The sequence below is a fragment of the Aedes aegypti genome, chromosome 3 (assembly GCF_002204515.2).
Source record: "Aedes aegypti strain LVP_AGWG chromosome 3, AaegL5.0 Primary Assembly, whole genome shotgun sequence".
Classification (NCBI taxonomy): Eukaryota; Metazoa; Arthropoda; class Insecta; order Diptera; family Culicidae; genus Aedes; species Aedes aegypti.
The window spans coordinates 287,158,016-287,182,708 of NC_035109.1; the positions used below are offsets into that span (position 1 = coordinate 287,158,016).

The window sequence follows — 24,693 nt, forward strand, 5'->3', positions numbered from 1 at the left end:
ATCCAAAGCAGGGTTATTTCATACGGGCGCGAGAATGGCGATTGCGATGGGCGTATATTTGCGGACAGGTAAATCAGGCTGGTTCAAAATAAATTCAGTATCTTTACGTCCCTTGAACAGAAAACACTGTCCATCGAAATCTGGAAACTATCTTTCATAAATACTAAAGAAAATCTTATGTTCTGCTGGGAGAAATCCTTGCAAGAATACAATAAGGAACTCGTTATATCTGCAGACATTTATTCAAAAACCTTCCAAAAAAGTTATTGGAGAAACATTGAAAAATAAATTGAAAACGTATGCCAAAATGCTGATTTACAAATACCTGGTGGAACTTTTGGAATAAAATTTAGAAGAATCTCTGGTGTGACGATTCTAAGCTCTTGGAGAAATTTTCGAAAGGAATTAGAAAGAAATACAGCAGAAATTTTTCAATGCATTCAGTTCTGTTTTCTATATTTCTGAGAATTAGAAGCGTGAGATATGCACTTGAAAAAAAAAAGAAAATCTTTAAAGTCTCTGCTGATGAACTTGAGGAGACATTAATCAAAGAATCTTTCGAATTAGATCCTGAAAATAACTAAATTTCTGGTGTAATTCTAAAGGAATATCTAAAAAGATCTCTTTGGCGCGTACTCTAGTGATTATATCTAGTATTCTTCCAAAGAATCCCGCTGCGAATACAGTTCAAAGGTAAGTTCAGAGATTTTTCTAGGAATTTCTCAAGTAACCTCTTAAGGAATTCCTCTAAGAATTTTCTTAAAGTGTAACTCAAAAGTTTCTTACGAAATTGTACCCGCGATTTTTCCCGAAATTTCTCTCGAAAGTATTTTTTATCGAAACTCAGACTTTTTCATAGAAATTTATTAAAAGATCTCTTCAAAGCTTCCACCGGAAATTCTCTCTGGCACTCTCCTTTCAAAAATTTATCCTTTGATTTGTTCAAGAATTCTCAAGATAAATTCTCATGGAATTTATCATGAGGCTTCAAAGTATATCTAGTGATGCATTATATCAAAGATTCCCCCAGATATATCTTTAGGGTTTTCAATAGTTTTACTGTTAGCGAATTATTCAACTTTCTTCTCGAATTACTTCAGGATTAATTGATTCCATAATTCTTCAAAGATTCATCCATCAATTCCTGCTGAAATTCCTGCAACAATACATTCAAAGACTCTTTTTGGGATTTTTATCACAAGATTCCTCTACGATACTTGCAGAAATTGGTACGGAATTTTTGCAAGTATTTCTCAAGAATTATCTATGTTGTTTTGAACACCCTGGAGTCCCTAGAAGAAAGTCTGTATAAACTTTTGAGGAGAAATCCATGAAGAAATTCCTGGAGGAATTCCTCGGGAGTAGTTCTGGAAGAAATTTCTGGAAAATCACGTAATTGGATAAATTTCTGAAAGAAAGAATGGAGTTACGCACAGCGAAATGCCTGCAAAACATTTTAAAATGAAATCTAGGAAGCTTAGAATGAATCCCTAGAAAGTGTGGCATCGAACCCGGGGAGTTTTATAGATTTCTCAAGTAGTTTTTTAAAGGTATCTAGACGTTGTCAACAGAGTTTTTGATGAGTTTTCTAGGGTTTCATAGGTTTTAAAAACATGACACTATACAAGGATAATAGGGATTCATCGAGGTTCCCATGAGTTTTCGGAACATCTCAGAGGTTCTCAGAGTGGGAAAGATCCCAAAGTGCGAAAGGACAACAACAAAATGTCTACAACAATTACGCAGTTAACTGCGTCATAACCGGTCTACAAAGGACGTTTAACAGAATAGCTGCGGAACTCGATTTTAACGTGTCACGTGACGTGCTTCGAGATAGATTTTTTAATGTTTTCAGATAGATTTTAAGTGATATGACTTTTAAATATTTTTTGTATGTAGTCTGTGTGTTATTATAAATTATAAATAACCATCATTGGGGCTCAATTTCCTGTTGATTAAGAAGAAGAAATAAACTTGAAAATCACGATAATTTCAGGATTTTGACCGGGACGACCCAGATAGCCGTAGCGGTAAACGCGCAGCTATTCAGCAATACCAAGCTGAGGGTCGTGGGTTCGAATCCAGTGTTGATAGACTCACACTCAAAATCTCAATCAATACGCTCTCCCGTGAGAGCAAACTCATTAGAGATCTGCTTCGTAAATCTCAAGCTTGAGATTTTGATGCAAAATCAACTCAATCAACTCAAACCGTAAAAAATGATTCAGTCGCAAAACTCGGCAAAAACTCGTGAAACCCGAATATTGTTGTTTACGTTAGAAAGGATTACTATAACTTTACCAGACTAACAGCAAATTATTGCCGTGTGTGAGTAAACTGCGGAAATACGAGACAATGAGTTAAAAAGGTGAGCCAACTCATCCATGATTTTTTGACTGCTGAGTTGCATGATTGACAACTCACACATGATAAATCTCAAGCGTGAGTTGTGAGAAATTGAGTTTTTCACAACACTGTTCGAATCCCACCGGTCGAGGATCTTTTCGGGTTGGAAATTTTCTCGATTCCCAGGGCATAGAGTATATTCGTACCTGCCACACGATCGTCATTGGCATAGTAAGCTCTCATTTAATAACTGTGGAAGTGCTCATAAGAACACTAAGCTGAGATGCAGGCTCTGTCCCAGTGGGGACGTAACGCCAGAAAGAAGAAGAAAACCGGGAAGACAGAGAAGGTACAGGGGACGAGAGCCAAGGTTGTCAAAAAGGTATGAACAAACAACCATAACAAAAACCACGAAAGAACGTGTAAACAAGCTCCCAAAGAGGATTCGAAAAAACGCTCCCAAATCGTGGAAAGAGTTTCATTTAATATCGTGAATTTGATTTTTAGAAAATTAACACGTTAACAAGCAGATAAAAACTCAGTTTGAAGGTGACCTTGATCGGCAATGTGTAAGAGCCCAATGATCAATGGGTTTAGTGATAAGAGAAACTTAAATACCTATTCAAAATTCATTCTTTTTTTATTTTAAATGTGCGGGTCCCATAATCGTATCTGAATCTGATTTGGAGGTATGTTACAGACCTCGCTGGTTTTTATTGCAATTATAATTGAGAATATAAATCAGTTAAATTTTCGAGTCATGTTTTGTATACAATCAAGGCTGGTAGCAGATCTCTTTTAAGAGGATCAGCCTTTATTTCGTTGTAGGCTCTATTTTTAAAGGAAAGTGCTGAAAAACTCTATTTTAAGCAAAATGGTCTCAAAAGTCACTGTTTTATTTATTCTGCTTGCAGTGAATCCGGCTTCAAAAGGTTCTAGAGAGACCTTCAAAGACTATTTTGCAATTTTTTCACAGGTTCTTCAGCAACTTCTTTTCAGACTCCTCGAGGGAAAACTTTAGAAATTCTGGTAGTGAATTCTACAATGATCCTTTCTGATTTACTTTTGGGATCTGCTTCAGAAATTTCTCTATTGATTCCAACACCAAGTCTCCCAAACACTTTCCAGCGTTGCTTCAAGAGATGGTTGAAGGAATTTCTTCGATTTTCTAGACCATTTTTATTTCCCCAGTTGTAACTAAAGATGATATTCCAAAACTCCCTACAGGAGTTCTTATCGTTCTTATAATCGTCAAAAGAGTTTTTTTTGTTTTTTTTTACTTTTTGTCGACCGGCGCGATGTTGCTCATCTACAGGACAATGTCCGACTCCGACTCTAAGTAAAAAAATAAATAAAAAGAAATTCTAGAAAATCCTTTAAGAAAAAACTATTTGAAATCGTATGGATGTTGTAAACTATGGAAAATATTTGGAAACATTCCTGGAGTACTTATGATTTTCTTGAAAATTTTCTGAAAGGTTTTTCGATGGAATTCATGCTGGTATCTCTGTGGCAACTTCTATGGGTAGCCTAAGAAAAAATCTACGTTAATTTCCTTAGGTAGTTCGTGAAAACCTACAATGAACTCCTGAAGAAATCTTTAGAGTGCATTCTGTAATTTAGTTGAAGCAAACTTTGGAAAAATTAATTAATTCAAGGCATTACTTCCATCAAGAATTTCAAAATCAATCAAAATACAAAATTTGGGATGTGTCAACATTTCCCTACAATTCTCAAATTAAGCTGTATATGAATCATTGCTTTCCAAAACTACTTCGCCAGCTAATATTTCCACTTCCATAGCAATTGACTGGAAGTCCTCTCGTTAATTTTGTAAATTCATGTATTTTTGAATAAGTAGGCTCATTAATTAACATTTTTGTTATTAAACGACTACAACAACATTATGAACACATCAGCATAAGTTCCATCACTTTAGTCATAATTCTATAGAAGGTCGTCGTTTATTTCAACAGTCGATTACACATTAGCGCCTTACATTTAGCGTCACCCAAATTTTGAGAGACCCTAGATGAAACTCCTCACTGGGCCCCAAAAACCCTAGCTACGCCATTGTACTCAGGAGATCACCGAAAGACCTCTAATAATATCTCAAAAAACGAAATTAAATTTATAGGTAACAACTCAGAACACGTTGAGAAACTCCCGGAAGCTGTACAAAGTGAAAAATTCTAGTTTCATTGAAAAAAAGAGAAAACACTCAAATATAATATATAATATTAATTCAGGAAGTTCAGTGTGTACAAGTCTTTGAACAAATGTCATAGAGTTTAACCGAAACTCTTCAATCAATCAATCAGATGACGTATGTACGTATGAAGCAGTCTAATCCCACATGCTGATAAGGCATAGGTATTAGAGGCTTCGTCGAACAGGTCTTCAAGCGGTATCGCGACAGCTTTCGGCTTGCGATTGATTTATAGAAGAGATAGCGCAACGCAAAGTGTGGTAATGTTAGTAGGATTAGCATAATAGCTGCGTTGGTGCACAAAGTGGCAAGCTATCCGTGCCACTACGGTAAGTCCAATCGCGAAGGTAAACCATTGCAACCTAATTGAGAATTATGATGATTTGGGTGTCAAGTTAAATCGGTTCATTGCATCGCAATAAACGCATCTTACGATGCATGGCTCGATGAACGATTCCGCAGCTTAATTAATTACAGTCGGCTTGTATACGTACCACATCATGGTGTGTCATTAGAAGCACGTGCTCTTCATGGGATGACAGTTCTGCTGCTGTTGAACGACACCTTCAAAACACCTCACTTAGTTCTTCACGCAAACAACTTCCATCTCAATTCACATCATCTGCTTGGCGTTGTCTAACAACAGAACACAACGGTGTATACCAGGGTGGCCCATAATGATCATACTATAAAAATCTAAAGTTGAACCCCTCAAATTTATTCATTTGAATCAAAGCTACTGTGTTAATTTGCGCGGAAGCCGTCAACTCTAAAGGGTGGGGCTCAACAAGCTTGATGTTTATATGCAAAAAATCGACCAAATATATAGAAATACGATTCTATTTACATTTTTGACCACAGGTGGCGCTGTAGCCACTCTTTTACTTGAATCGAATTTGATTTAAAAAATCTCCAATCAAGAGAAAAGAGACTGCAACAACAAACCGAACGTCTGTTTGTTAAGAAACGGAAAAAGATATTAGGTACAAGTTGTTTTTTTTTTTCATGTAAAAATGGCCCACCTTAGTGTACACGCACCGTTTCATTAGATGAACCTCCCCATCGACAAGAATCTGGCATTACACGACACACGCACCACTTGCGCATAAATTTCCTTCCGGCACTAATCTTCACCTCCGGGCCCAGACTTCTACAAACAGCTTCCTGCCACTACTGTTTGAAGTTCTTATTAAATCCTGGTTTGTTGTACTACTCGTTCCGGTCTGGCTTGGAGCACACACAAAGTAGAAAAGCACGTACGAAAGTCACTGACAAGTGCCGCCAATTAAGGCTGATTGATTATGGGAACGCACGAATCTTCAGTATCCGGTACCGGGGTCTTCTTTGCCCGAGGAGGCTGGATTGAATTAATCCTTTTGTATCACACGGTAGCTTCTCGTAGGTCGTAGTGGCAGGATAATTTATTGATTCATATCTTTCATTTGGGGTTCACTGGTTCTTACACTGCAGAGTTTTGAGGCCATTTTAGTGTTGCGGAATGTTTTTTCAAAACCCTTATACAAGCAACGTAAATTTATTGAAAGGGAAAGGGTGTTATGGAAGGGATTATCTAAAATTCCAATATACGAAATAAAATCAAAATTTACAATACGCTGCGTGATACATTTTAATATCCCACGATTTACCCACCATAAGAACCATGCCGATGTGTAACCACTGAAGTTTTAAACTCATTTAAATTTTCCCATTTATCATTAATCATTTCATGAATAATTCATAAATTCAAACTGTGTTTCTGGAGGCCTTGAGGAAAATTTAAAACGAATAACTGACAAAAAAGTTCTATGCTCACTAACGCCACCTGGTGGCAAAATGAATCGCGTAGCTTTTATAATAATAGCGCTTGAGCTGCTGAACAACTTTGTCGAAGACCCCATCTTTCTAAGTGATCAGGATCCTGAGATATCCGCAAAACAAAAAAATCTTGCTCACAAGTGCTGCCTGGTGGAAAAACCTTGTATCTCTTGACTAGAATAATGATAGTCCTTGAGCTACTGAACAACATGGCCGAAGATGCCATCTTTACAAGTGGTCAGGATCCTGAGATATCCACAAAACAAAAGTTCATGCACACTTGTACTGCCTGGTGGCGTAATTTCACTTAAGCAGTGTTGCCAGCTACGACAAAATTTTGAACCCTTCATGAAAAACTGGATTACAGTTGGAAAGTATTGCTATGTTGCTAAGCATTCTTTTTTTCTATTCCAGTGTTGCCAGCCACATGAACATTTGTGATTCAGCCGACTGTATAGCACGCAACACTTCCTTCAACTTTGGTGAACATTCGGTATTGTTATCTTTGAAAATTTTTGGTATTTGCATATCACACCTCCATAAAATAGGCTCTTTTGATAACAATCGAGCAGTGTTGCCATCTATTGCCAAAATATGAAAACATGAACGGCCATTTTGGAAAGTTCTCAACCCATGCTTCAACTTTGACGAATATTTCGAATCAGTGTTTCCACATATAGACGTTGCATTTTTCAAAAACATAATTATAACCTTGATTTTTTTTACGACCGATTCATTCTTATTACGACTTATGGGAAACCCATGAATTCCCTATTGTTTGTCGGTGGTGCTCACGACGAATTCCATGTCAAATTGTTTAGTCACAGAACTCGAAAATCTTTGATTTGCAGTAAATTTTGTTTTCATTAAGTTCGTTCCATAGAAAATCGATCATTTTGACTTAAGAATAACTTTTGAAAATAAGTTTTTGAATGCAATATATTTGAAAAATTTCAACTGCGAAACTGTTGATTTTAGAGAACAATGTTGTATAATGAAGTTGTAGCGAACCATTTGGACATTCAAAAATAAAACTTAAAATTTTAAATTACACAAAAAAACCATTTTTAATATATTTTTTTAATACATTCACCATAAAATTTTGATTGGAAGCAGATGTTTGTGACAAAGCTTTATGATGGAGAAATTTTTAATAAAAAAGTTTTTTTTAAACAACTTTTGGTTGATTTTTAAAATTTTAATTTAATGTTTTTATTTTCAAATAAAATACGTTCTGATGATACAACGAGAATCTTGAAATAATCCTAAACCATAGAGATTATCATGATCACCTCTCTAAGAGTAGCCATTTCTGAAATATATCTAGTTCAATGCAAAAAAATGATTGTTTAAATAACAAAATAGGCCATTTTCATTCGTTATTCGCGATTCTTCATCAAGAACAATACGTTTTTGAGAGTGTAGCCCATTTTTATCTCTATTTACTCATTTTTCTTGATGGTTCATCTCGAATAACTATTGAAAATGGCCTATTTTAATATTTTTTGCACCTAACTTGATATAATCGCAAAAGGCTTCTCTTCAGAACCATTTTCGGCTGATTTGGAGCTGCCGAAGAGATTCACCTGTAGATCTTATGGGAAAGTAGCCGAAGAGAATGAGGCTACCGACAATAGTCACACTGACAAGAGATGTTCGCAGCGTTGTGAAAACTTTTCTAAAAGCATTCTGACAAGTCTGTCGGTGTGAAACGATAGAGGATTGAGCAACGCATAAATGTAAACAGACAAACACGAAATTTGTCTGCTGATGTCCGAGAAAATTACAAAAGAAAGGCGGCATCGGTTAAGACTGCCGAGAATACATAAGTTTCCGTATTAATTTTGACGAAAAATCAAAATTGTGAAAATCGACCGGATGTTGTTCTTAAAAAAAAACTTTTTTTTAAATGTCTCCATCACGAAACTGTGTCCAAAACATCTGTTTCCTATCAAGACTTTATGGTAAAAATATAAAAAGTAATAAGAATCGAGTTTTTGTGTAATTTAACAGTCAAATTTTAATTTTGAATTTTTAGTGAAAAAAATATAAATAAATATGTTTTTAGTGTATATTTTTTTTCTTGCTGTCCAAATGATTCGCAACAACTTCTTCCTTGAACATTTTTCTCCAAAATCACCAGTTTTAAAGCTAGAATTTTTCAAAAACATCGCTTGCAAATGTCATAGGCCATTTCCAAAAGTTACTCCTGAATCGAAATGATTGATTTTTCTATGGAAAACACTTATTCTACCATACCAAAAGCATGTGCAAAATTTGATCTAAATCGAAGGTTTTTTCGACTCCTTCCGGATGGAATTTGTCTTTAGCTTTTCTTTGAGACATATCGGCAAAAATTTCTTGAAGAAATTCCTGAAATTCTACGGTGAATTATTGAATATTAATTACAAAGTTATACAAAAATTCTGAGATTAACATTCGGAATAAAATATTAGGTAGTTTTTGAATCTTTTGGAAAGTCTGGTGGAATTTCTGGAGAAATTCTGGAGTTCAGAAATAAATAGAAAATATCTATTGTAAATCTTTTGAAACATTTTTTTCAAAATCCTCAGAAGAATCGCTAGTGCTATTAAAAGAAAAACAAATTGAAATACTTGCAAGAATCTCTGAAAAAAAAATTACAAAGGAATCTTCTTCTTCTTCTTTCTGGCGTTACGTCCCAACTGGGACAAAGCCTGCTTTTCAGATAAGTGTTCTTATGAGCACTTTCACAGTTATTAACTGAGAGCTTTCTTTGCCGATTGACCATTTTTGCATGCGTATATCGTGTGGCAGGTACGAAGATACTCTATGCCCTGGGAATCGAGAAAATTTCCAACCCGAAAAGATCCTCGACCAGCGGGATTCGAACCCACGACCCTCAGCATGGTCATGCTGAATAGTTGCGCGTTTACCGCTACGGCTATCTGGGCCCTACAAAGGAACTAGGATAAAATCTCAGGGGAAACAATAATATAATTCGCTAAAATAAACTTTGAAAAAATTTCTCGGAAGAATTTTGAGTATTTTCGCAGAAGTTTTTGAAAAAATAGCTGAGCGTATTTCACTAGAATTTTATAGATTTTTTTCGGGAATACAAAAGAGTAACATCAAAATGATTTGAAGAAGCATTTGTGGAGAACTACTCAAATAAATCACTTAAATTATTCCCCCAATTTAATCATGAGTAATCGTTTTCTGCAACAAATCCTTGATCATTTCAGCTGAAAAGCATTCTTTATAGAAATTCCGAGGGAAATATGAAAAGAAACTTTAAAAAGAATCTCAAATTTCAATCTCAATTTTTGTTTGTTGAACTTCGTGGAGAACACTTATAGAATGTCTAGTACTATCTCTTAGAAAAATTATCTATTCTGTAATTCTAGAAAATCCTAAACAAATTATTAGAGAAACGACCGAATAGTGGCTTCAACTAACAATGGAATTTTATGTAATATGTACGTAGATACCCTTTCTGAAGATTTTTTCACAGAATTTATTAGGTATTCTCTTGTGGAATCTTTCAGGAGATTTGTTTTAAAAATAGTCGATAGGCTTTCTGACTCTACCAGAATCTTTTGAATATTAACTACCGACAGCTTCATTTTTTATCGCCAAAAAATATTCCAATCGCGAAAACTTTTTTGTTTCTCAATATTTTTGCACCATTTTTTCACAAGACCTTAAAAATCTCTTTCAGTATCAGTATTCAGTATTTTCTTTTTAAACTATAACTTCAAGAAATTACTACATATTAAAACTGATAGTTTGATGAAGTCTAGGTAGAGCACTGTTTGGATTTTGATCCGAATAAGACGATCGAACCATATTAAGAGAGTGTAGCAGCTCATTGCACATCGCAACCGGAGAGCCCAATGAATGTAAACATTCAATCTCTCGTTTTCTACGTGGCGCGAGAGCGTTCAAGAGCAGCAACTCTCACAGACTACAACAGTATCGAGCCATTCGGATGATTTATGTTTTGCATAAAAATGGTAATGAATTCAATATTTTCTGGTAATGCACCTTTTAACAACCTAATCATAATCTATTGGATCACCAAACATCCTTTTGGTTGTAAACATAGCACAGAAAATGGAAAATATTCGCCTCTGTTTTTTGATCAGAATTAGAGTGTGTCAGCGAATGTTACAAGTTATCGGCACCATACCATTGTTTTCGTTCATGGCTCGTTATCTTCCACGAACGATAAATGTCATGAGTGTTGTATGAATGCAGGCGGATAAATGAAATGAAATTATGACTCGTGTGTCAATGATCGTTATTTTTTTTCCAAAGCCTGACGTAGAGTCCAATAATCAAACATTGCATGAAGAGATGGATAAAAGAAATGCAATTTTTGGTCAGATTCTTGCCTAAAAAAAGGAGTTGAAACTCGAGCATGTGCAACACAGTTCCAATATTTTTGATAATAAATTGTTTTCTTATCAATCAATTTATGGTTCCTTTTTATTATCCTTTTTGCAATGACACAGTTCTTCAGATTTCCGTTATCGGTGTCATGATAACAAAAGTACTGTAATAATGCATACTCTCCCAAACTCGATACTGAAGGGAACATCGAGTTAGGATGGTACAGTCAGGTCTCCTATTAGACACATGGTTGGGGGGCGTAATAGGAATCTACGTTATAGGAGACCCAGGGCTTATGGGATTTCATCACTTTGGGGGTGTCGTTGAATATCTCGTATGCCAAAAGAGATAGTACAGTACTGTCTTCGGCGAAGTTTCAGTACTAAGTACGATCTACCTTAAGGAGTTGAGGATCATCCTTTTAGTTGAGAACTTGGCCGGTAGGGGCGCTTTTTCTGATTTGCACTATATAAACCTGAGGGATAAGAATGCAAAATTTTGTAACATGTGATATCTCTGAATCCTGATGTTTTGGAAGGTTGGTGTCTTCGGAAGAGTTGTTCAGTAGCTCAAGGGCTGACATCATTTGAGCCGAAAGTTTCGAAATTTTGCCACTAGGCGGCGCTAGTGAGCAAAGAATTTTTGTTTTGCGCACAGCTCAGTAGCCTGACCACTTAGAAAGATGGCGTCTTCGGCAAAGTTGCTCAGTATCACAAGGGCTAACATTATTTGAGCCAAAAGTTTTGAAATTTTGCCACTAGGTGGCGCTAGTGAGCAAGGAATTTTTATTTCGTGGATAGCTCAGTAGTCTGACCACTTAGAAGGGCTAACATTATTTGAGCCGAAAGTTTCGAAATTTTGCCACTAGGCGGCGCTAGTGAGCAAAGAATTTTTGTTTTGCGCATAGCTCAGTAGCCCGACCACTTAGAAAGATGGCGTCTTCGGCAAAGTTGCTCAGTATCACAAGGGCTAACATTATTTGAGCCAAAAGTTTCGAAATTTTGCCACTAGGCGGCGCTAGTGAGCAAGGAATTTTTATTTCGTGGATAGCTCAGTAGTCTGACCACTTAGAAAGATGGCGTCTTCGGCAAAGTTGCTCAGTATCACAAGGGCTAACATTATTTGAGCCAAAAGTTTCGAAATTTTGCCACTAGGCGGCGCTAGTGAGCAAGGGATTTTTATTTCGTGGATAGCTCAGTTGCCTGACCACTTAGAAAGATGGCGTCTTCGGCAAAGTTGCTCAGTATCACAAGGGCTTACATTATTTGAGCCGAAAGTTTCAAAATTTTGCCACTAGGCGGCGCTAATGAGCAAATAATTTTTGTTTTGCGCATAGCTCAGTAGCCCGACTACTTAGAAAGATGGCGTCTTCGGCAAAGTTGCTCAGTATCGCAAGAACTAACATTATTTGAGCCGAAAGTTTCAAAATTTTGCCACTAGGCGGCGCTAGTGAACAAGGAATTTTTGTTTTGCGCATATCTCAGTAGTCTGACCACTTAGAAAGATGGCGTCTTCGGCAAAGTTGCTCAGTATTACTAGGGCTAACATTATTTGAGCCAAAAGTTTCGAAATTTTGCCACTAGGCGGCGCTAGTGAGCCAAGAATTTTTGTTTTGCGCATAGCTCAGTAGCTCGACCACTTAGAAAGATGGCGTCTTCGGCAAAGTTGCTCAGTATCACAAGGGCTAACATTATTTGAGCCAAAAGTTTCGAAATTTTGCCACTAGGCGGCGCTAGTGAGCAAGGAATTTTTATTTCGTGGATAGCTCAGTAGTCTGACCACTTAGAAAGTTGGCGTCTTCGGCAAAGTTGCTCAGTATCACAAGGGCTAACATTATTTGAGCCGAAAGTTTCGAAATTTTGCCACTAGGCGGCGCTAGTGAGCAAAGAATTTTTGTTTTGCGCATAGCTCAGTAGCCTGACCACTTAGAAAGATGGCGTCTTCGGCAAAGTTGCTCAGTATCACAAGGGCTAACATTATTTGAGCCGAAAGTTTCGAAATTTTGCCACTAGGCGGCGCTAGTGAGCAAGGAATTTTTATTTCGTGGATAGCTCAGAAGCGCCGCCTAGTGGCAAAATTTTGAAACTTTCGGCTCAAATAATGTTAGTCCTTGTGATACTGATCAACTTTGCCGAAGACGCCAACTTTCTAAGTGGTCAGGCAACTGAGCTATCCACGAAATAAAAATTCCTTGCTCACTAGCGCCGCCTAGTGGCAAAATTTCGAAACTTTTGGCTCAAATAATGTTAGTCCTTGTGAAACTGATCAACTTTGTCGAAGACGCCATCTTTCTAAGTGGTCAGGCTACTGAGCTATCCACGAAACAAAAATTATTTGCTCACTAGCGCCGCCTAGTGGCAAAATTTCGAAACTTTTGGTTCAAATAATGTTAGCCCTTGTGATACTGATCAACTTTGCCGAAGACGCCATCTTTCTAAGTGGTCAGGCAACTGAGCTATGCGCAAAACAAAAATTCCATGCCCACTAGCGCCGCCTGGTGGCGTAATTCCGTATCAGAATGACCACCACATGTCAGCCCTTGAGCTACTGAACAACTCTTCCGAAGACACCAACCTTCAAAAACATCAGGATTCAGAGATATCATATGTTACAAAATTTTGCATTCTTATCCCTCATGGTTCATATAGTGCAAATCAGAAAAAGCGCCCCTACCGGCCAAGTTCTCAACTAAAAGGATGATCCTCAACTCCTAAAAGTAGATCGTACTAAGCACTGAAGCTTCGCCGAAGACAGTACTGTGCTATCTCTTTTGGCATACGAGATATTCAACGACACCCCCAAAGTGATGAAATCCCATAAGCCCTGGGTCTCCTATAACGTCCTGGTGTGTCTTATAGGAGTGAGCGTAATAGGAGTGCACGTTATAGGAATGCGTTTAATAGGAGACCCGACTGTATCAAGTTATAGAGCACAAAACCAGTGCAAATGAGATCCAAGGAACCTTAGAATAAGCTATGAAAACCAACTTCAACTATGGTTCTTTAACTCGATATCGTGATACTAAATATCGAATAAGAGAGGGTTGACTGTAAAGCTGAGCTTGAGCTTGAGCTTGATTGGCCGCCCGTGCTACTCCAGTATCGCCAGATCAGTTGCACTTACACAAGGAACCAACCGAATGACTGCTTGGGACTAACGGGCATCCTCAGTGTATAAGTGTTGGTGATCTTCTATTTTTAGCGACAATGGTGCCTGCCACGTCAGAATGCAGACCAATGTGGGGAAGGGGGAGGAATTGATGATACATTATACTGGCTCCCACGTAGACCGTATATACCACTGCATCTAAGCCAGTTCATGCGGGAGTGTATTGATTGGGGGAGAGGCATGGCAGAGAGGTTTGCTTTTGTGGTTAGCAGACTGCCTATGTATCAGGCGTAAGAAAAGGCATGCGCGTGAAACAATGGAAGCGTTAGGGAAACGGTTTCTTGTCCGTCTCTGGTTCTAGCGTTTGCTATGAACGAATAGTTTGAAGGTGATAGATTTTGAATGGAAGATAGAAGCAAGTGGGAGATATACAACTACAAAATACGGGGAAAGGGACGGGCCCGGGATTGAACCCATGATCTTCTGCTTATGAAGCTGAAGCGGTAACCATCAGACCACCAACCCCGTCACGAATAATAGAGGGTTGACTGTACAATAAAACCAAAACACTTCGTCAAATGACAACTGTAAACTAATAGGTCACTTTCCACTATCCGCACCCAAACACAATTGTACACAATTGAAATAATACACAACTGAAATATAATCACTCATCCCGAAGTCGAAAATTCTGCGATTTCAAAAATTTACACGCACCTTAAACCGTTCGCGACGCTACAGTTCACTGCGCCGCAAGTCTCAAACTTGTACGCGGAAGACATAGAGCTAGACTAAAGTCAAGGTTCGCACAAAAAACGAGAGCTCAATACTTCCATGTCTATCTACGGGCTGCATTTTCTTTATCACGGTAATTCGCGCACCAATTGGAAATCGAATCGAGCCGGGTACAGTGGTCTCGAAGAGATGATTTTTTGGAAAGAATTATTGTTTTATTTTATAATACAATCGAAAAAACCGACATTTTGGAAGTTTCAGTTGAATTTCTTTAAAGATACCTAGGCTACCAAGCTGATGAATTTCGATTGAAATAACTAAAAACAAAAACGTGGAATATGTATTGTAATAACGAGCGTTTTAGATTCTGTCAATTAAGATATTTTAAGGTTAATAAGTGCAACGTTTTTCTTAGGCTAATCGTAATGTTCGCAGCCATAGTGCAATTCCAGAATCTTATAAATGTAAGACTTATGAAATAATACTTATTAATCAATGGCTTTCATATAATTTTTGTTAAAAAAATTTGCGATAAAAAGATATGAATTTCGTGTCAAAAATAAAGCAAAACTTATTAAGATTAATATTAAATTGCGGCTACTGTGTGAACACTTGAAATGAATTCCAGTTTCATTCGCGAGAGAAAACAATACTATCAAATTTCCTGTGTTATCATCAATTGATTCAGCGATTGATAGAAGAGGAAAATATCAACAGCTCCAACGCGGACCAACGCGTCGGCAATCTACGTATAGTTGATTGGATTTGAATCGATTAATAACAAAACAAAACAGATAATCTCTCCGACTGCAATGGCCAGACCAGTATGACTCAGTCGATATTTTCTATCGATGAATGATGTTTGGGAAGCGTCAGTATTGTTTTCGAACGACATGCCAGACAGAATCGATCGCTATCATCGTCTTATCAGAAGACGTAAAAAGTCAACACTATAGCGGACAATTCGTTTTATCATGCGAAGGACACGTCATTGGGCATCACCTGTGGAAAAATCAATATCACAAAAATTTGTATTATCCAGCTGTAGAAATATTTGGTCTTTCTTACTCGGCAATTCGGTCTGCCGAGTAAGAAACAATTATCAATTGCGATTCTTATGAAACATAAGATTGATGCTTTACCACTAATGCATTTATAGTTTCGTGAATTTATTCACTACGTGACCGTGTAATTTTTTGGACGCATTGGGTTCGATACCCGTTTCAATCTTTAAACGAAAAATTCAACTCTGGCCTACTGGGTATTTCGTGTTTTCCGTTGTCGTGTTGTGCAGCCTTCGGCTAAAGACGGTTTGAAGTATTTTTTTTTAAATCCAAAACATTTAGGTTAGAATCCTGCCGGAGAGCATCGAGTATCTTTGTGCTTGCCACAAGGCACACACATGCGAAAATGGACCATTGGAAAAAAGCTCTCAGTCATAACTGTGAAAGTGCTCAAAAGCACACTGGCTCTAATCTTAAAGCTCTGAGAAACTAGCCTAATCCAATAGGGACGTAATACCAGGAAGAAGGAGATTCTTGAACTATTTAACTCTAGTGAATATTATACACCTTTCGATGGTCAGAGAACGGTATAAAAATGGAATCCCATCACAGCACGTGTCATTTGTCAGGTATTCTATCTGATGTGTCAGCAGAACCATCAATACCAGCATCTACTATACTCTCCCCATATCGAATTGTTTGTCCATGTGCTCAAGCACTTGACACCGAATGGGCAGACACCGATTGATCATCGTCAGCCGGAGCGGACGCTTTTCATGTTCGATTTCAACAAGCTGAAAATTGAATCTATGTGCTTGTCGTCGATTACTTTGACACCTGGCGACACGGTTGTTGAGTTCATATCACGGACTGATAACATTGATGAAAGGGTGTTAGTTGTTATCTTACCTGTGTGAAGAATGTGTTGTTTTTAAACTAGAGTGACGGCGTTGCATACCTGAAAACAAAAGAAAATGTATAAGATGAATTTGAAATGATGTAGCATTAACTTAATAAAAAAAAACAGTTTAAAATAATAATAAATCTTGGAGCTGTTTAGTTGAATACATATAAGTAAATGAAAAACCAAGTTAAGTACTACACAATTTAATTCCACTAGAGTTTGTATCGAAATTAAACCTTAAAACACAAATTGCAAAAAAATAGGTATCTTCGATTTTTTTCAATTTTTTTTCTGTAAAATTTCAATGTAAAACCAGATGTTTTAAGCACAGTTTCAACATCGTGCAATCTAAAATTAAAAAGTTTTTCTAAGAGCAACTTTTGGTGCATTTCTGGAAATTCAATTTCTGGCCGTAGAAAAGACGTTTTGATGCTGTAATATGATTCTTCATCCAAAAACAATTCAAAATGCTTATAACAATGATCTTCCTAAAACTAGCCGTTTTCTAGATATTTAGGATTCTATTATATTAATATCATAAAACTTAAGAAAATACGCCCGTTTCATAAGTTACTCCAGATGCTCCACCAACAATGTTACGTTTATCTCTTTCCACATTTAAATCCCATGTTTTAAGGGCAGTTTCAACATGGTGCAATTTAAAATAATTTTTTTTTTCTAAGTACAACTTTTGGTGTATTTTTAGAAAATTCAATTTCTGGTTATAGAAAAGGCGTTTTGATGCTGCAATATGATTTTTTATCCAAAAACAATTCAAAATTCTAATATCAAAGATCTTCCTATAAGTTACCGCTTCAAGATATTTGGGATTGAATTATATTAATATCATAAAACTTAAGAAAATGCGCCCGTTTCTTACATTATTCCAGATGCTCCATCAACAATGTTACGTTAATCTCTTCCCACATTAATATCCCATCTACTTTTTCTTTTCTAGACGGTTGTATAAACTGTTCGAAAGATACAGGATGATTGTTGGAATATTGTTGAGAATTAATATAAGTATTACCACAGACAAACAGACGTAACACTGGATAAATTTCCATCGCCCACGAATTTAACGATCAGTTTAAAATACAACAGTTGTCAAGTTCACAACCAGAGGCGCGCGCGTCGCTTTCCTTCGTGTTTGACATTTCAAACTACCGCCACCTGTTGGACATGTGGCACAAAAAGTTATTTCGTTCAATAAGCTCACTAGATGGTGGTAGTATTTGTGGTCGAGAGAATTGCAGGTTGGTCCTCACGATTGTTGATTTGCGGATTAAAACGATACACAGACACACGGCATGAGCCGCAAATCTTCAACGACGTATTAAGAGGAACTTCACATTGCATGGCAACTAGTTTTTGAATCATTTCTTCGGTTAAAAAACGTTTCGATGATTAACATTTTTTGTTACTTCGGGAACGGTCTACAGCACTTTTGTGAGATCCATTTTGCTCTAATATTGAACGTTAACTGTTTATCTGTTTAACTGTTAATCGCTTCTATATGCTAGGTACCTAGTGTAGGGAATATTTGTAAATTTGTACGGTCATGATTTGCCAGCATGGCCAGGTATACGCTTGTACGGGTAAGCAAAATGGGAGGTACTTCGAGGAAGAGAAAATTGAGAGTGGGTAGATAGAAAAGTTCGATAGAATCCGCTATAAAAGGCAGGGAACGATCAGGCTCTGGGCATTCTTGTGTAGATTGTGGTCGAGATGTGACGTACGGTCACGACACCTAGATAGGAAACGCATATAAAAAATCTAGTTCAAGCACTAAGAGAAAAAAGAATGGAATTCGATGAAGTATGTATGTACCCGCTAGTGTTTCGAGCGAAACAGAGAATGTGCCCCGAGCAAGCCGAGCGCTTGTTCAACTATTGTTTTCATTGCCTCCGTATTTGTCTTGGTTTGTTTGACGGATCATTTTGGAGGGATTGGTGGTGGCTAATAATATTGTTACATATTGTTATTGTTGCTTCTCAACAATATGTTTATTTGTGTAAGTGTCAAACATAAAGTTGATGGGATATTATTGCGCATTTCATTCACCACTGGACTACGCAGTTAGTTTTTATAAGTAAGGGAAGGAAAATAAAAGTGCGATTCTGCATCCAATCTTGATGTCTTCAGCGCACTCATTCATTATAAATCGTAGAATAAGTGCGCTGAAGACACCAACAAGATTTGATGCAGGATCGCACTTTTATTTACATACTCGCACTTATGAAAACTGACTGAGCAGTCCAGTGGTGAACGAAATACCCAATGATGTGGGAAGAGATTAACGTAACATTGTTGATGGAGCATCTGGAATAATGTAAGAAACGGGCGTATTTTCTTAAGTTTTATGATATTAATATAATTCAATCCCAAATATCTTGAAGCGGTAACTTATAGGAAGATCATTGATATTATAATTTTGAATTGTTTTTGGATAAAAAATCATATTGCAGCATCAAAACGCCTTTTCTATAACCAGAAATTGAATTTTCAAAAAATACACCAAAAGTTGTACTTAGAAAAAAAAAATATTTTAAATTGCACCATATTGAAACTGCCCTTAAAACATGGGATTTTAATGTGGAAAGAGATAAACGTAACATTGTTGGTGGAGCATCTGGAGTAACTTATGAAACAGGCGTATTTTCTTAAGTTTTATGATATTAATATAATAGAATCCTAAATATCTAGAAAACGGCTAGTTTTAGGAAGATCATTGTTATAAGCATTTTGAATTGTTTTTGGATGAAGAATCATATTACAGCATCAAAACGTCTTTTCTACGGCCAGAAATTGAATTTTCAGAAATGCACCAAAAGTTGCTCTTAGAAAAACTTTTTTATTTTAGATTGCACCATGTTGAAACTGTGCTTAAAACATCTGGTTTTACATTGAAATTTTGCAGAAAAAAATTGAAAAAAAATCGAAGATACCTATTTTTTGCAATTTGTGTTTTATGTTTCAATTTCGATTTTTTCATGAAAATAAGAGTATTTTTTTTTCAGTGTATATTTTTTTACAAAGCCTATTTGATTGTCTACCATCCCTCCTCAGACACTTTTTCACTATAACAAATGGTTTCCGAGGTACAATTTTTTTTAAATGGTGGTGCTAAAAATACTTACACCCTTATCAGAAGTTACTCTTGATTTTAAATGGTCTCTCCACCAGTGGAAAAAACTTATTCTATTATATCGAAACTATGTGCAAAATTCCATTTGAACCCAAGGTAATCCAGTTTCATCGTTTACCGATTTGGCGTGGAACCGCTCATACGCGTATTTCGACCTCAACTGTAAGGCCGTCTTCAGTGCAGGCTTAACAGTGCCTCACTCGCGAGTTTGAATTGAGTTGATTTGCCGGGAATTCTGAGGAGTTTTTTCCTTCTCATAATTTTTATGCGTGAGACTCATTATTGAGTTCACGAGCTACGTTATATACCGATGCACGAGTTCACTCGATGACGTTTGAGCGGTGCCGTGTTATTTACGTGACCATGGCAACAAGTGAATTCGGCATCGCTCAAACGTGAACTCGTGCATTGGTCCATACAATACATAGCAAATATTGAACTCTCACTTCGTTTCCCCTAGAACTCACCACAGTGTGAACACTTCCAAATCAGAAATGCTCGCAAAGAGCAACGAGATAAAACTTTCTCAGATATGACCATATTTCTCTCACGCAATTTTCTACTCTCTGAGTAAATTTGCAGCTGTCAAAGTTCCCAAAACAAAATAAGCCTTCCAAAAATAAGGTGTATTTCGCGATCTGTGAACTAAAAATGGCTCAAAAACAAACCCAAAAACGGAATCCAGCGATTTCTTTATTGAAAGTGTTGCGCCGGATAATGTGTGAGAAGCAGTTAAAAAGCACGCAAACGTACAATCTTAAGCGGCACATCACCACAGCTCATACGACCGTCGCAAACAACAATGGTTTGACACCCGAGCAAGCCGATCTTGGAGATGAGCCTGCAAAAGTCCATCGCATTTCGGTAAAACATGGTACGCTGGGCAACAGAGTGCAATCTGCCTCTGAACTTCTTCTCCAAAGAGTGTGTGCGAGATGTTCTAAGCCCTCTGGAAGTAGGCCTTCAAATACAACGATCGAACAGACAGCAGATTTCCGTATATGCAGAGGTGGTCCAGAAGCGAATTGAAAAATCCATCACTGACGAAGCTAAAGGGCGGATGGTTCGTCTCAAAGCTGATCTGGCTACTCGAAAAGGGCGACCCGTGTTAGGTGTTAATGCCGAGTACGTCAAAGATGGCCGAAATACAAGACAACGCTTATCCGAGAAGGTATTGGACATCTTAAAACGGTTCTTCATCAGTATCCCAAACAAGTATTCCTTCACCACGGATAATGGATCGAATTTTCTCAAAGCTGAAGTTCAGTGTCGTGTACTAGAATCGACTAGGTACCGGTAGAGTGCAGAGTTATTTGAGCACTTACATAATTCACTTTGGCATGGGGGGTTTTTCTCAACCGAATTGTATGCAACTTTGCAACAAGAAACACTTCAATACGACGCATATTGTGGCCAAATATGAGCTCAGTAGCTTTCAAAAAACCCCACTGCCGAAGTGAATCAAAATTGCCAAGAATAAGATCCGGCTCCCTAACTCAGTTATCGATTGCAGTTGATAAATTTCATAACGTTTCATTTTGAATGGATTGATAAATTTTCATATAATTGAAAGTTTATTTTCGGTTTTGGATTAACTTTGATAATGGCTTTGTAAATAAAAATCCATTTGGTCCATTTTTTGGTCAACATTTTTATCAAAAATGGCCCTGTGAATATTAAGTAGACCAGTAGAAAAAACCAAACCGCACGAGCATGCACCGGCTGTTTTATTTTTTCGATCCATTTCCAATACGATCAACAAAAACAAACAAAATCTGAGTGAATTCCTAGAGGAACTTCAAATAAAACGCATGTGGATCTCTGAAGAAATTCTTGGAGGACATCTAAAACATTCCTGGGGGAACTCCGAAGGATTTGATGGAGGATCTGCTGTATTAATTGGGTTAGTATGCTGAATCTTCAAAGCAATCCATGAAAGAACTTCGAGCAATTTCTGGAGGAACTCCGAATAATTCCTGCTGGATCTATGGAGGAACTCTAAAAAAATTCCTGGTGGGCTCAGAATGAATTCTCGGCGAAAATTCTGAAAGAATTTGTGAAGGAAATCCGGGGGAATTTCTAGGAGAACTTCAAAGGAATTCCTGGAGAGACTCCCCAAGTAACATTAGTACTTAGCGAAACAATAATTTAATAAGCTGAAATAAGCTTGAGAGTGATTTATTCAACTCTTATTCAGCAAAATTGTTTGTTAGGTCTGATCAAAATTATTGAGGCTTTTCCGGAGGAACTCTAGAGGAAATCCCCCTAGGATGTTTTAGAAAAAAAATCACCGGATGAATTTGTGGATCAATTGCCCGGAGGAATTCCATGATAAAATCCCGGAAAAAATTCTAGAGCAAATCTCCGTAGGAATTCCTGGAGGGTATTCCGGAGGAATAACTGTAAGAAACCCTTGCAGAAATTTCTGGAGGAAATCCCATGAGAAAATCCTGGAGGAAACCCCCGGAGAAATGTCTGGAGGAATGGGAACCTCTAGAAGAATTCTGGAAGGATATCCCCGGATAAAATCATGGAGCAAATTACCTGTGGAATTCCTGGACGGAATACAGGAAAAAAAATTTAAGAAATCATTGCAGAAATTCTTGGTGGAAATTGCATGCAAAATTTCAGAAGGAAATCTTTGGAGAAATTATTGGTGGAAATCTCAAGAGGAATTCCTGGAGCGAATCCACGGAGGAATTCCCCGGAACAATTTGTGGACGAAATTGCTTGAGAAATTCTTGAAAAATAACTTCGTATGCATTTGAAGAAAATCCCAGTAGGAATTCCTGGAGAAATTCCTGGAGCAAATTCCCGGAAGAATTCCTGGGATAAATTCCCGGAGGAATTCAATCAGGAAATCCACGGAAAAATTCCTGGTGCAAATACTCAGATAAACTCCTGGATGAAGTCCCCGGAATGAATTCCTGATAAAATCCCCCAAGGAGTTTCAGGAGAAAATTCCTGCAAGAATTACATAATAAAATCTCCTGAGGAATTCCTGAAGGAAATTCTCGGAGTAATACCTGGAGGAAATTCTCATATAAAATTCCTGGACGAAACCTCTGCAGAAATTCCTGATGCAAATCCCCAGAGCAATTCCTGGGTTCCTGGATTAAAAGTGCACTATTAAACCAATATTTCGTAAATATTTTTGAAAGAAAATTTAAAAGCACTATGGTTTTCTAATATTTTGAACAATATTTTTTTACGTGACATTCATGTCCTCTTTTCACTAATATAAAATTCTCTAAGAATCATGCTCATTATTCTTAAAAAAAAAATTTCCAGCATTCTATGACAGTTTTACTTAGAACAGTGTTATTCTGTAAGATTATGAATGGAGTTCCATCAGGATCCCACTCATTATCCTTTCAAAATGCTGTTTTTTAAGTCAGAAATAAATTATATTTGTGTAAAAGTCTTCTCTTAATTTTTTAATAATTACTTCCAGAAATCTTTGTCCTTAGTCTCTGTTGAATTATAGAAAGTGTGTGTATCCTTCTTGAAAAAAAGTAAATTTCAATTGAAAAAGCGGTGCTGTGGACAGCCCTTCTGACTTCGGATACAGTAGAAGAAAACATGTGCTAGTTTTTCTGTTGTTTGAAGAATTTCATTTCATTTCATCTATCACACTGGATGTCAGAATTGAAAATACAGTAAAAGTACCCGAATGCTCTTGTTGTAATCTGAAAGTATTGAACCACAGTTATAGGATAACTTGTCAAGGGTTTTGATATTTTTAAACCATCGAGATACCCAAATCTGTAGCTCAAATGTTCACCGTTAACACTACATCTCCCTTGCTGTGTATGACTTGCGTGGTTGAGAGTGTAGCTGTATAGAAAATTATGAAACTTAAAACAAACTGCAATATTTTTTGTTATAAGCCTCCGCCTCTGCTTTGAGGCATATTTTATACTATAGAACAGTGCTATGTGCACACATTTTCAGGGATCACCCCGACCAATGGATTACAACTGAAATACTACAAATTTTGTTAGTTAGATAGGAAGTTTTTTATAACAAAATATGTTTGACTGATAAGCAGTTAAAAAAATACAAAATTTCCCCTACATTAAACACAATTGAAGCAGCCTTTGTTATTATAACTGGTTTTGTTTCAATTGTGTTATAATTTCCTCAACCAACTCAGAGGGTCACACATCTGGTCACTTTATGTTAATTACTAGTTTGAAACATTAAGCATAAATTTAGGGTAGTTTAAGGGTAAAAACACCGGTTTAGGCCTAGGACAGAACGTGACAGCTCAACTAAGACTGCCCCGTTGTTTTTCAGTCGTTAACCTTGACGATACAAAAGCCAGTGCTGCCAGTGTTCTCTTTAAGCGAATATTGCGAACAATTTCAGATATCAATACTCATAATTTGATTGTTTCTTACTTGCTTTATTCGTTTAGTGCAATTGAGGGTGATATTTCTTTCAAAAATCAGGTTTATATTCAAAACAGGCGATATTATTAGAGAAAATTGACATAATTGCCATTGTTTTGCTCTCAATTCAGTATTTTTTTATTTATTTTAGTATTGTAAGATCACATGTGGTACACTTAAAATAAAAAAAAACAGATTTGAAACAAAAAGATTTTGTGAAAAATTTCCAAACTTTTGATGAAACCCCTAATTTATGAACGTGCAACACGGCCGTGCTAGAAACAAACTGCCCTGTTGCAATCCAACTCAACGATGTGAAAGTAGGCCATTGCCAAAACGACCAATAAGAAGTGGTCTTTTTTGACAGGCAATATGGTTTCATTTTTGTACTTTGACCTGACGACTCTACCCCATTACCCCGTATGCCATTTTGCCATATGTCATCATCCCAAATGCCATTACCTACCCCGAATGCAATTTCCCCGAATTTACAATAAACTTTGCGTAATGACATTGATAACATTTCCGCACGATATTGGAATTCGGGGTAATGTCATTCGGGGTTATGGATCGTTCGGGCATTTAGAAATCGGTACTTCTCCTTATCATATTTAAAATTTAATTTAACCTTCCGCGGATGTTAAGAAAAACAACTT

General features: G+C 37.0%; 1 protein-coding gene across 10 annotated transcripts in view; it reads right to left on the bottom strand.

Moving 5' to 3' along the window:
- Positions 1 to 24,693, bottom strand: part of LOC5572723 (myosin-IIIb) — a 396,695-nt gene that overhangs the window by 191,755 nt on the left and 180,247 nt on the right. The window contains exons 1-3 of one of the 10 annotated variants that reach the window (XM_021851362.1): positions 14,570 to 14,670; positions 5,578 to 6,069; positions 5,050 to 5,191 (exon numbers count right to left, since the gene is read on the bottom strand). The exons of 2 other annotated variants lie outside the window; for them this stretch is intronic. In XM_021851362.1, coding sequence (XP_021707054.1) covers positions 5,050 to 5,057 — 8 coding nt within the window. In that variant the 5' untranslated portion in view covers positions 5,058 to 5,191; positions 5,578 to 6,069; positions 14,570 to 14,670. Of the gene's footprint in view, positions 1 to 5,049; positions 5,252 to 5,577; positions 6,070 to 14,569; positions 14,675 to 24,693 lie in introns of those variants that run through there. 7 more of the 10 variants (XM_021851359.1, XM_021851361.1, XM_021851360.1 and 4 more) reach the window with 7 other exon arrangements.